This window comes from Bombina bombina, chromosome 11 (genome assembly GCF_027579735.1).
Source record: "Bombina bombina isolate aBomBom1 chromosome 11, aBomBom1.pri, whole genome shotgun sequence".
NCBI lineage: Eukaryota > Metazoa > Chordata > Amphibia > Anura > Bombinatoridae > Bombina > Bombina bombina.
Genome location: NC_069509.1, coordinates 81,922,674 through 81,936,733, shown reverse-complemented (window position 1 = coordinate 81,936,733; position 14,060 = coordinate 81,922,674). Strand labels below are relative to the sequence as shown.

The window sequence follows — 14,060 nt, the reverse complement described above, 5'->3', positions numbered from 1 at the left end:
TCATTGAGACCATGATTCAGGCTCGCAAGCCTGTTACTGGAAGAATTTACCATAATATATGGGGTAAATTTCTTTATTGGATGAATCCAAAGGCTACTATTTCTAGGATTTTGTCTTTTCTACAGGAAGGTCTAGAGAAGGGTTTGTCAGTCAGTACGCTGAAAGGTCAGATTTCTGCATTATCTATTTTGCCGGATGTGCCTGTGTTTAAATGTGTTGCTCTTCCTTGGAGCCTTAACCTTGTTCTAAAAATGTTGCAGCAGGCTCTGTTTGAGCCTTTGCATTCCATAGATCTTAAGTTATTATCTTGGAAGGTTTTGTTTCTTATTGCTGTCTCTTCTGCTCAGAGAGTTTTGGAACTCTCAGCTGTGCAGTGTGATTCGCCGTATCTTCCATGCCGATAAGGCAGTTCTTCGTACTAAGTTAGGTTTCCTTCCTAAAGTGGTTTCGGACAGAAATATTTATCTGGAAATTGTTGTTCCTTCTCTATGTCCTCATCATTCTTCTTTCAAAGAACGTTTGTTGCACAACTTGGATGTTTAACAATTTATTTACAGTTGACTAAGGATTTTCACCAGTCTTCTGCCCTGTTTGTTTCTCTGGAAAACGTAAAGGTCAGATTAGCACTGTTGATGAGGTTTGGCTGGGATACCCAATGAAAGGGGTTTGGAAAACAAGAACAATAGACCCCCCCCCCCATTCTCTGCATATAAGACAGATAAGACAAACAGGAGCTAGCTGGAGTCTGTAAACACATTTATATACATCTGACACTGTCGGGCTTGGTTAGGAGTCTGAAAATCATTACAATATTATTAAATAATAAGCAAAACTATACAATGTTGCAAACACACTCCCAGATGGGCTATATAAATGGATCATCTGCAAAACATGAATGCAAATAAAAATCTAGTGTATAATGTCCACTTGCCTTATTTGGAGGAGCCAATCAGGACTGACTAACGCCAGTTAGAAACAGATATTTGTCAGGGTTGGGCTTGTGGAGTCTCTAATGTGCACTTCCAATTCTCAGAACTAGAAAACCCACAATTTTTATGCTTAAATTAAAGAAAAGGAGGAAAATAAGTATTGAAAGCATTTTGAAAAGTTGTTTTACTACACATAATGAAACACTTTGAGATTGTAATATAAAATATTTATAATGTCCTTTTTTTAACCCTTTTGAAGGCGTTAAACGCGTAAGATTTGTTTAAAAATACAATGTTTTAACAACATAAAGCATTTTATTTTTTATCTAGAATGTTCTTTTGATTGTGTTTATAATACTCAGTAAAAATAATAATCAGTGTAAATGATAATTCTCAGTAGAGATGACTATGACAACAGTTGGTGTTATGTACAGGATTCATTTATATAATGCTTCTTTTCCGTTTGGTAGTCAAAGGGTTGACTTACATTAGTCTCACTGTAGGCCTTAGTCCTGAACAAGTAGAGCATAAGCCACAAAATGAATGTGCTGATGACTTTTCTCATTAGTACTTAAAAAAATCTTCTTCAGCACTGTAAATGTTTGTACTGATTTGGAATTTAATTACAGTTCCTAATCTAGTTAATTAATGAGGTCCCTGAGTTATTTCATCTCATAGGAATAACTGATGAATTATTTATCCGTCTCTTTTCATCTGTTTCTTGTAAGAAGTTTGTTTTTAAACCCTTCCCAACACTACATAGTTTAAAGGGTTTTTGAATCTTTCAGTAAATACAAACAGTGAATTGCATGAATAGATCTCTCTTTACCATAAAGAACTCCCAAATGGGACCAATGGACTTGTAAGATTTAAGTAGCGTACTTTTGTCTTTTCGTCTGCCAATACTTAAAGTTGCTTATTTGATTTATGTTGCTTTTTTGTTTTGGTGGTATATTTCACAGAGCACCCCTGAGGTGGATCCTGCTACAAACATGCATACAGCTCAGACCCAAAACAAGGTCAATTCCATCTCCTCCTCCTCCTCCTCCTCCATCCCACCACCTTATGAAGTCTCAGAAGGACCTCCAACTGTTGTGGGCGGGCCCATCACAGCTAATGCTGAGCAGGTATGAAGCACCTATGAAATGCGCTGCGCCCTCCTTTACGTCTATTTTGCTGTGTTCTCCTTATAGATGAGTATTTCTGGTTGCCCTATTTAGCTCTGTAAATGTGTCCCTTATTTTTGTATCCTTTATCCAATCATCAAACACACAAATTTGTACATTTATACAGTAGCTGTTAATTTTTCAGATTGGACGGCTTAGAAGTGAGTTGGATATTGTTCGTGGAAATACCAAGGTCATGTCTGAGATGTTGACTGAGATGAAGCCTGGACAGGAAGCTGCATCAGACCATGAGCTATTACAGGTAAATTTATAGAGGGGCTTTTGTGTTATTCTTATTTTAATCAGTAATACGTAGATTGACTTTTGAAAGATGGTACTTCATACTTTTTATTTTATTTTGAAAATAATTTGATAAATTGCTTCACCTCTTTAGATTGATCAATAGGAACATAACCCATCCACTCAAAAGATTTAAAAAATCTTTCCAGGGTCTCCTATCTCATTTCTAATAAAAATGACTTTGCGCCGATCCTCTGCCCGCATCTCCTTCTCTATTGAGCATATCGATGATGACTTCGGCTTCCTCCAATCATTGCGTGCCCCACGAGCTGGACACCAAAGGCACACAATTGGAGGAAGCCAGATTAGTCATCAATATGCTCAATACAGAAGAAGATGCAGGTGGAGGAACAGCGGTATGTTTACCATAACGAAATGGTAAATTTATTTAAAAAAGAAGTGTCTTTGTAAAGTTTAATGAATTAAAGTGCCCCTGTTTTTAATATTATTTTTAGATACCAGACTTTAATCCATTAAAATTTACAATCACTTTAATTGACATGGTTATAGACACGCACATTCTGTAACTTTCATTTTATAAATATATGTTACAAAATGTTGCAAATGTTTAATACCTTCATAAACTCAGAGAAATGCAAACTTAACGCCTTAGTGACCGGATCATTTTTCAATTTTCTTACCGTTAAGGACCAGGGCTATTTTTACATTTCTGCGGTGTTTGTGTTTAGCTGTAATTTTCATCTTACTCATTTACTGTACCCACACACATTATATACCGTTTTTCTCGCCATTAAATGCACCACACTTGTATTATGCCCAGCAGTGAGAAGGGGTTGATTAGGTAGCTTGTAGGGTTAATTTAAGCTTTAGTGTAGAGATCAGCCTCCCACCTGACACATCCCACCCCCTGATCCCTCCCAAGCAGCTCTATTCCCTCCCCCACCCCACAATTGTCGCCGCCATCTTAAGCACTGGCAGAAAGTCTGCCAGTACTAAAATAAAAGGCTTTTTTTTTCTCTTGTTAAGTGTATCCAGTCCACGGATCATCCATTACTTATGGGATATTCTCCTTCCCAACAGGAAGTTGCAAGAGGATCACCCACAGCAGAGCTGCTATATAGCTCCTCCCCTCACTGCCATATCCAGTCATTCTCTTGCAACTCTCAACTAAGATGGATTTCGTAAGAGGATTGTGGTGTTTTATACTTAGTTTATTTCTTCAATCAAAAGTTTGTTATTTTTAAATGGTACCGGAGTGTACTGTTTATCTCAGGCAGTATTTGGAAGAAGAATCTGCCTGCGTTTTCTATGATCTTAGCAGAAGTAACTAAGATCCTTTGCTGTTCTCACATATTCTGAGGAGTGAGGTAACTTCAGAGGGGGAATAGCGTGCAGGTTTCCTGCAATAAGGTATGTGCAGTTAAATATTTTTCTAGGGATGGAATTTGCTAGAAAATGCTACTGATACCGAAGTAATGTAAGTAAAGCCTTAAATGCAGTGATAGCGACTGGTATCAGGCTTATTAATAGAGATACATACTCTTATAAAAGTGTATTTTAAAACGTTTGCTGGCATGTTTAATCGTTTTTTATATATGTTTGGTGATAAAACTTATTGGGGCCTAGTTTTTTCCACATGGCTGGCTTGAATTTTGCCTAGAAACAGTTCCTGGAGGCTTTCCACTGTTGTAATATGAGAGGGAGGGGCCAATTTTAGCGCTTTTTTGCATAGCAAAAATTACAGACACAGACATCCAGCTTCTTCCTGCATGTTCCAGGACTTCTCTGAAGGGCTCAAAAAGCTTCAAAAGTCGTATTGAGGGAGGTAAAAAGCCACAGTAGAGCTGTGGCAGTTGTTGTGACTGTTTAAAAAACGTTTTTGTCATTTGTTATTCTGTTTTTGGTATTAAGGGGTTAATCATCCATTTGCAAGTGGGTGCAATGCTCTGCTAACTTGTTACATACACTGTAAAAATTTCGTTTGTGTAACTGCCTTTTTTCACTGTTATTTCAAATTTGGACAAAATTTGTGTTTCTTAAAGGTGCAGTAACGTTTTTTATATTGCTTGTAAACTTGTTTTAAGTTTTTTCCAAGCTTGCTAGTCTCATTGCTAGTCTGTTTAAACATGTCTGATACAGAGGAACCTACTTGTTCATTAGGTTTGAAAGCCATGGTGGAGCCCCATAGGAGAATGTGTACTAAATGTATTGATTTCACCTTAAACAGTAAAGATCAGTCTTTATCTATAAAAGAATTATCACCAGAGGGTTCTGTCGAGGGGGAAGTTATGCTGACTAACTCTCCCCACGTGTCAGACCCTTCGCCTCCCACTCAGGGGACGCACGCTAATATGGCGCCAATTACATCAGGGACGCCCATAGCGATTACCTTGCAGGACATGGCTGCAATCATGAATAATACCCTGTCAGAGGTATTATCTAGATTGCCTGAATTAAGAGGCAAGCGCGATAGCTCTGGGGTTAGGAGAGATACTGTCAGGGATTCCTCTCATACTACCTGTCAGTAATCACTGTTCCTTTAATTTTCTGCTCACCTTATCCTCTCCACCCTATTTAAGGTTGCCTCCCACTTCACAAATTGCTTAGTATTGAAGTTATACCTCTGATACACTACAAGCCAACTCCTGCTCTGTACTGAGTTTTCAACAGACGGATCCACGCGACCAGATCACAAACTGCCAAAGTGAACGCTGTTCACATTCCTACGATTCAGCATTTGGTAAAATTACATTCTGCTATTAATCCACAGCGCTCTCTAACACTTTGTCATCTCTACTGCTCTGTATTTTCTCTGCTCCGGATTACACTGCATCGGCAGTCAGCTGGGATACAACCACGCTCATCCAAGCCACGCGGCTGTGACGTCACACGCCAACTTCAGCACAGTCAGACTGACACAGCGCTCTTTAACCACACTTTGTATCGCACAGCTCTGTCAAACGAATTGGTCTCCGGTAAGCCCTATACTTCATAATTATTTTGCTGTGGTATCCTGCACCTAAATTCCACTCCTATTGAGATTTTATGATATTTGGACAATATATAACCTTCATATTTTTCTATAAGACTTTATTTTTAATAGGTTCATTTACACCTCATCCGCTTATATTTCTTGTACTAACAATTGATTATTTTTTATAGAAGTTTGTGCTTCATATTTTATTTTTGTTCTGCCCTATATGCCTTATCTGACCTCTGGGGTGTAAACCGATTTCCCTGCTGCATTCCCTCAGTGCACTTCTCTGCACATGTGGCAGCTATAGGGTAATCCTATTTACACCACCAATATAGAAATCACAGCTTGGTGTTACAAATGAAGATACAACCTCTCATTGTATTCTTCAGTAACTTTCTGCTACATTAATTCATATTTTATTTTGTCTCTGCAATTGAGGTCTTACCATTGATACTGAAATTTATTTTGTATTCCTCAGATTCGCATACGGGTGTGACAGAATACTAAGCCTTAAAGTAATATGGACCCAGCTGAGACTAACCCACACATAATTGCCCTTCAACAAAGGGTTGATCTATTAACTGATGGTCTCATTTCCCTCAAAACAGAGAATGAGACTATAAAAGCTTATATTAGGGATGTGGTTGACAAAAGAATTCCTGGCACTGAGCCCCAAGTTAGTCCCCCAGAGAAATTCCATGGGGATAGATCCCAGTATAGAGAATTCAAAAACGCATGCTTGCTCATGTTTGCATTAAAACCCCATACCTATCCTACTGATAGGGTGAGGGTTCTTACTACGATATCATACTTAAGAGGTGAACCCCGTACTTGGGCGAACACATTTTTTGAGAACAACGAAGAAATCTTAAACTCATTAGAGAATTTCTTCACAGCTATGGGTCAGTTGTATGAAGACCCATACAAACAGATTACGGCAGAAACAGCCATGAGAGGGTTGAAACAAAAAAAGAGGGTTGTAGAAGACTACATCACCGAATTCAAGAAATGGGCAAAAGATTCACAGTGGAACAACTTATCATTGCGGAACCAGTTTAGATTGGGTCTGTCTGACGCTATTAAAGATGAACTTTCACGAATAGATCTACCCCCTACACTCGAAGATTTGATGACACTGTCCATCACCATAGACAGACGCCTCAGAGAAAGGCAGCAAGAGAGGTCTTCACATGATTTCTCTTACAAAAAACAAGTCACTACCTCACATACTACTTCCTCTACTAAAAGCTTGCCCGAACCTATGGACATAGGATTCGTAAAAGGTCCTCTCTCTCCCCAAGAAAAGCTCAGACGACGCAACCTAAATCTTTGTCTATACTGTGCCTCTGACGATCACACAGTAAAAGATTGTCCATCCCTTCTCAGACAGAATAAGGGTAAGATTTCATACCAGCCTTTTTGTTGTACTACCCAGGTACAAACTCATTCTTATTTAACACTGTCTCTTCTCTTACAGTGGGAACAACAGCGGGCCAGCGCATCCGCGATAGTTGATTCCGGAGCCACTGCCTCATACATAGATAAGGAATATGTCACTGTAAATAAAATACCACTAACTCAGAAAAAGTCTCCTGTTTTTCTTAGGGGGATAGATGGTAGAGAAATCACCACTGGTCCTGTGGTCTATGAAACCGTACCCCTCCTGGTGAGTACCACTGACCACCATAGAGAGTTTATTACTTTTGATGTAATCTGTTCACCTGTCTCCCCTGTGGTTCTGGGTATTCAATGGCTTAAAACTCACAATCCAACTATAAACTGGTCTAACAACTCACTGACCTTCTCTTCTCCTCACTGTATTAACAATTGTTTTCCGGTCACTGTCCTACAGACAACCGAAGTCTCACCTGAAAACCTTGTACCTGATGTATACAAAGAGTTCATTGATGTTTTTAGTAAGACAGAAAGTGAAAATCTACCCCCTCATCGAAAATACGATTGTCCCATTGATATCATTCCAGGATCTGAAATACCCTGTGGGCATATATTCCCTCTGTCGAACCCCGAACTTCTGCATTTAAAAACTTATATCCATGAAAATCTAAAAAAGGGCTTCATTCGCCCCTCTACTTCTCCCGCAGGTGCGGGGATATTTTTCGTGAAAAATAAAGACGGTTCACTAAGACCCATAATCGACTATAGAAAATTGAATCAGATTACCATAAAAAATAGGTACCCTTTACCGTTGATTCCGGAGCTCATAGAGAGACTTGAAGGGGCCAAATACTTCACTAAATTAGACCTAAGGGGGGCTTACAACCTAATCCGAATAAGATCTGGGGATGAATGGTTGACGGCGTTTCGAACTCGTTACGGATTGTTCGAATACGTCGTCATGCCATTTGGGTTATGTAATGCCCCTGCTACTTTTCAACATCTTATCAACGACGTGTTCAGAGATATCCTGGATGTTTACATTGTCATCTACCTGGATGATATACTAGTATACTCCAAGTCCTTACCTGAACACATCACTCATGTTAAACAAGTTCTCTCCAGACTTAGAAGTAACCATCTATACGCAAAGGCTGAAAAATGTATATTCAATTCGCAGTCTATTTCATTTCTAGGTTACGAAATTTCCCCAGCAGGCATTCGTATGGAGGACAACAAAATCAATACAATTCTACAGTGGCCCATCCCTAAAACCAAAAAACAGGTACAAAGTTTTATGGGATTTGCAAACTTTTATCGAAAGTTTATAAAAAATGTTTCCAAGCTCACAGTTCCACTTACTTCATTAACAAAATCCAATAGAACTTTCAAATGGTCCTCTGATGCTCAAAAAGCATTTGATTTCCTCAAGGAAAAATTTACCACTGCTCCCATCCTCCGGTTCCCTGACCCAAAATACCAATTCGTTCTGGAAGTCGATGCATCCAACTATGAAGTAGGCGCAATCTTGTCTCAGAGGGAAGATTTGAAAAAAAACCTACACCCTGTCGCCTACTACTCACGAACCCTGAATTTGGCTGAACAAAATTATCCCATCGGGGATAAAGAGTTACTCGCTATAAAGCTATCTTTGGAACATTGGCGACACCTGTTGGAAGGGACTCCTATTCCTATTCTAATCTATACCGACCATAGGAACTTACAGTACCTAAAGTCTACTAGGACCTTATCTGCTAGACAAGTCCGCTGGAATCTATTCCTATCAAGGTTTAATTACCTAATTACTTTTCATCCATCTGGAAAAAATCAGAAGGCGGATGCCCTCTCACGTATGCCAGTGGACAAACCTTCACCATCCCTTCAACAATCTCTTATCCCACCTCAAAATTTTCTCTGTTTCACCACTGACTCCCTGCCTATCCTAAAAATCGAACAAAGAAAGGATCAAACAAAGGCGGAGCTTGATCTTACTATCAAACCTGACGGCTGCTACTACTATAACTCTAAATTATACATCCCACCTACTCTCAGATCTACACTCCTCCACTCTGTACATGACTCTCTACTCGCTGGGCATCCAGGGATTACCAAGACTTTAGAATTAGTTAACAGAAACTATTGGTGGCCTCACATGACCACTGACATAAAAAAACCATGTTCAGTCTTGTGGTACATGTATAGTTTCAAAAAAGGAAAAACAGCCCCCCTATGGCTTGCTACTTTCTCTACCTACACCAAAGAGGCCATGGTCCGACATTGCACTTGATTTTATTGTTGACCTGCCTCTTTCCTCAAAAAATACCACCATTCTTGTTGTTGTGGATTTGTTCACAAAAATGTGTCATTTATTCCATATAACAAACTACCTACTGCTATGGAGACTATCCGTTTACTTATTTCCAATGTTATCAAATACCATGGTATACCCACTACTATCCTTTCCGATCGGGGCACACAATTCTCCAGCAAGTTGTGGTCGCAATTCTGTAAAATATTCAACATCGACAGAAGACTTACCAGTGCGTATCATCCACAAACAAATGGACAGACGGAAAGATGTAATCAGTGGCTTGAGCAATTCTTGAGAGCATTCTGTTCTACACAACAAGACCATTGGTCTGAACTTTTACCTTATGCAGAATTCTGTTATAATAATACGTTACATTCCACTACCAATCAAACCCCGTTCTTTGCAAATTATGGTTTTCACCCTTCTTTCCAGTTGTTACCTACTTCTCAGTCCCTCTCTCCCAGCATCTCGGAATTGTCTGACTCCATCTCCTCTAACTTCAGTTCTATCGAATCCTCCATAAAACGGGCCAAAGACATACAAAAACATTACTATGACAAACACAGAAGAACTCCTCCAGTCTACCAAATAGGCGACTTAGTATGGCTCTCTACAAAAAACTTGAGAATGAATACTCCATCCAGAAAACTCTCCCCTCTTTTCGTTGGACCATATCCAGTTGAGAAAGTGATCAATCCAAATGTTGTCCGCCTCAAGTTACCTGACACATTAAAGATTCACCCAACATTTCACGTCTCCCTATTAAAACCCTATAGGGAGGTTAGACGCATCTCAAATCAACGGTCTACTCCAACCGTTACCATTGATCCAAATGTCGAGTATGAAATAAGATCTATTCTCGACTCCCGCCTGTACCGAGGAGCTCTACAATACCTCATCAGCTGGAAGGGCTACTCCAAGGAGGAAGACTCTTGGGAACCTGCCAGCAACATTTCAGCACCGCGTCTGGTTTCCAGTTTCCATCAAAGAAACCCTGACCGCCCTGGACCATGAGCCCCGGGAGTTGCTCATTAGATGGGGGATTCTGTCAGGGATTCCTCTCATACTACCTGTCAGTAATCACTGTTCCTTTAATTTTCTGCTCACCTTATCCTCTCCACCCTATTTAAGGTTGCCTCCCACTTCACAAATTGCTTAGTATTGAAGTTATACCTCTGATACACTACAAGCCAACTCCTGCTCTGTACTGAGTTTTCAACAGACGGATCCACGCGACCAGATCACAAACTGCCAAAGTGAACGCTGTTCACATTCCTACGATTCAGCATTTGGTAAAATTACATTCTGCTATTAATCCACAGCGCTCTCTAACACTTTGTCATCTCTACTGCTCTGTATTTTCTCTGCTCCGGATTACACTGCATCGGCAGTCAGCTGGGATACAACCACGCTCATCCAAGCCACGCGGCTGTGACGTCACACGCCAACTTCAGCACAGTCGGACTGACACAGCGCTCTTTAACCACACTTTGTATCGCACAGCTCTGTCAAACGAATTGGTCTCCGGTAAGCCCTATACTTCATAATTATTTTGCTGTGGTATCCTGCACCTAAATTCCACTCCTATTGAGATTTTATGATATTTGGACAATATATAACCTTCATATTTTTCTATAAGACTTTATTTTTAATAGGTTCATTTACACCTCATCCGCTTATATTTCTTGCACTAACAATTGATTATTTTTTATAGAAGTTTGTGCTTCATATTTTATTTTTGTTCTGCCCTATATGCCTTATCTGACCTCTGGGGTGTAAACCGATTTCCCTGCTGCATTCCCTCAGTGCACTTCTCTGCACATGTGGCAGCTATAGGGTAATCCTATTTACACCACCAATATAGAAATCACAGCTTGGTGTTACAAATGAAGATACAACCTCTCATTGTATTCTTCAGTAACTTTCTGCTACATTAATTCATATTTTATTTTGTCTCGGCAATTGAGGTCTTACCATTGATACTGAAATTTATTTTGTATTCCTCAGATTCGCATACGGGTGTGACAGATACAGAGCGCGCAAATGCTGTAAGAGCCATGTCTGATGCTGCGTCACAGTATGCAGAACATGAGGACGGTGAGCTTCATTCTGTGGGTGACATCTCTGATTCGGGGAAACCTGATTCAGAGATTTCTAATTTTAAATTTAAGCTTGAGAACCTCTGTGTATTGCTTGGGGAGGTATTAGCTGCTCTGAATGACTGTAACACAGTTGCAATTCCAGAGAAATTGTGTAGGCTGGATAGATACTATGCGGTGCCGGTGTGTACTGACGTTTTTCCTATACCTAAAAGGCTTACAGAAATTATTAGCAAGGAGTGGGATAGACCTGGTGTGCCCTTTTCCCCACCTCCTATATTTAGAAAAATGTTTCCAATAGACGCCACTACACGGGACTTATGGCAGACGGTCCCTAAGGTGGAGGGAGCAGTTTCTACTTTAGCAAAGCGTACCACTATCCCGGTTGAGGACAGTTGTGCTTTTTCAGATCCAATGGATAAAAAATTGGAGGGTTACCTTAAGAAAATGTTTATTCAACAAGGTTTTATTTTGCAGCCCCTTGCATGCATTGCGCCTGTCACTGCTGCAGCGGCATTCTGGTTTGAGGCCCTGGAAGAGGCCATCCATACAGCTCCATTGGAGGAACTTATTGACAAGCTTAGAACGCTTAAGCTAGCTAACTCATTTGTTTCTGATGCCATTGTTCATTTGACTAAACTAACGGCTAAGAATTCCGGATTCGCCATCCAGGCGCGTAGGGCGCTATGGCTTAAATCCTGGTCAGCTGACGTGACTTCAAAGTCTAAGTTACTCAACATTCCTTTCAAGGGGAAGACCTTATTCGGGCCTGGCTTGAAGGAAATTATTGCTGACATTACTGGAGGCAAGGGTCATACCCTTCCTCAGGACAGGACCAAATCAAAGGCCAAACAGTCTAATTTTCGTGCCTTTCGAAATTTCAAGGCAGGAGCAGCATCAACTTCCTCCGCTTCAAAACAAGAGGGAACTGTTGCTCATTCCAGACAGGCCTGGAAACCTAACCAGTCCTGGAACAAGGGCAAGCAGGCCAGAAAACCTGCTGCTGCCCCCAAGACAGCATGAAGGAACGGCCCCCTATCCGGAAACGGATCTAGTGGGGGGCAGACTTTCTCTCTTCGCCCAGGCGTGGGCAAGAAATGTTCAGGATCCCTGGGCGTTGGAGATCATATCTCAGGGATATCTTCTGGACTTCAAAGCTTCTCCACAAGGGAGATTTCATCTTTCAAGGTTATCAGCAAACCAGATAAAGAAAGAGGCATTCCTAAGCTGTGTGCAAGACCTCCTAGTAATGGGAGTGATCCATCCAGTTCCGCGGACGAACAGGGACAGGGGTTTTATTCAAATCTGTTTGTGGTTCCCAAGAAAGAGGGAACCTTCAGACCAATCTTGGATCTAAAGATCTTAAACAAATTCCTCAGAGTTCCATCATTCAAAATGGAAACTATTCGGACCATCCTACCCATGATCCAAGAGGGTCAGTACATGACCACAGTGGACTTAAAGGATGCCTACCTTCACATACCGATTCACAAAGATCATCATCGGTTCCTAAGGTTTGCCTTTCTAGACAGGCATTACCAATTTGTAGCTCTTCCCTTCGGGTTGGCTACAGTCCCGAGAATCTTTACAAAGGTTCTGGGCTCAATTCTGGCGGTTCTAAGACCGCGAGGCATAGCGGTGGCTCCGTATCTAGACGACATCCTGATACAGGCGTCAAGCTTTCAAATTGCCAAGTCTCATACAGAGATAGTTCTGGCATTTCTGAGGTCGCATGGGTGGAAAGTGAACGTGGAAAAGAGTTCTCTATCCCCACTCACAAGAGTCACCTTCCTAGGGACTCTTATAGATTCTGTAGAGATGAAAATTTACCTGACGGAGTCCAGGTTATCAAAACTTCTAAATGCTTGCCGTGTCCTTCATTCCATTCCACGTCCGTCAGTGGCTCAGTGCATGGAAGTAATCGGCTTAATGGTAGCGGCAATGGACATAGTGCCATTTGCGTGCTTGCATCTCAGACCGCTGCAATTATGCATGCTAAGTCAGTGGAATGGGGATTACTCAGATTTGTCCCCTCTACTAAATCTGGATCAAGAGACCAGAGATTCTCTTCTCTGGTAGCTATCTCGGGTCCATCTGTCCAAGGGTATGACCTTTCGCAGGCCAGATTGGACGATTGTAACAACAGATGCCAGTCTTCTAGGTTGGGGCGCAGTCTGGAACTCCCTGAAGGCTCAGGGATCGTGGACTCAGGAGGAGAAACTCCTCCCAATAAATATTCTGGAGTTAAGAGCAATATTCAATGCTCTTCTGGCTTGGCCTCAGTTAGCAACCCTGAGGTTCATCAGATTTCAGTCGGACAACATCACTACTGTGGCTTACATCAACCATCAAGGGGGAACCAGGAGTTCCCTAGCGATGTTAGAAGTCTCAAAGATAATTCGCTGGGCAGAGTCTCACTCTTGCCACCTGTCAGCGATCTACATCCCAGGCGTAGAGAACTGGGAGGCGGATTTTCTAAGTCGTCAGACTTTTCATCCGGGGGAGTGGGAACTCCATCCGGAGGTGTTTGCTTAACTGATCCATCGTTGGGGCAAACCAGAACTGGATCTCATTGCGTCTCGCCAGAACGCCAAGCTTCCTTGTTACGGATCCAGGTCCAGGGACCCAGGAGCAACGCTGATAGATGCTCTAGCAGCTCCTTGGTTCTTCAACCTGGCTTATGTGTTTCCACCGTTTCCTCTGCTCCCTCGACTGATTGCCAAAATCAAGCAGGAGAGAGCATTGGTGATTCTGATAGCACCTGCGTGGCCACGCAGAACCTGGTATGCATACCTAGTGGACATGTCATCCTTTCCACTATGGTCTCTGCCTCTGAGGCAGGACCTTCTAATACAAGGTCCTTTCAATCATCCAAATCTAATTTCTCTGAGACTGACTGCATGGAGATTGAATGCTTGATCC

General features: G+C 41.3%; 1 protein-coding gene across 4 annotated transcripts in view; it reads left to right on the top strand.

The window, feature by feature from the left end:
- TOM1L2 (target of myb1 like 2 membrane trafficking protein) overlaps nucleotides 1-14,060 on the top strand; it is a 367,857-nt gene that overhangs the window by 118,545 nt on the left and 235,252 nt on the right. For all 4 annotated transcript variants that reach the window (XM_053694561.1, XM_053694560.1, XM_053694559.1 and 1 more), the window contains 2 exons: nucleotides 1,892-2,056; nucleotides 2,241-2,357. In XM_053694561.1, the coding sequence (XP_053550536.1) occupies nucleotides 1,892-2,056; nucleotides 2,241-2,357 (282 nt within the window). The remainder of the gene's footprint in view (nucleotides 1-1,891; nucleotides 2,057-2,240; nucleotides 2,358-14,060) is intronic.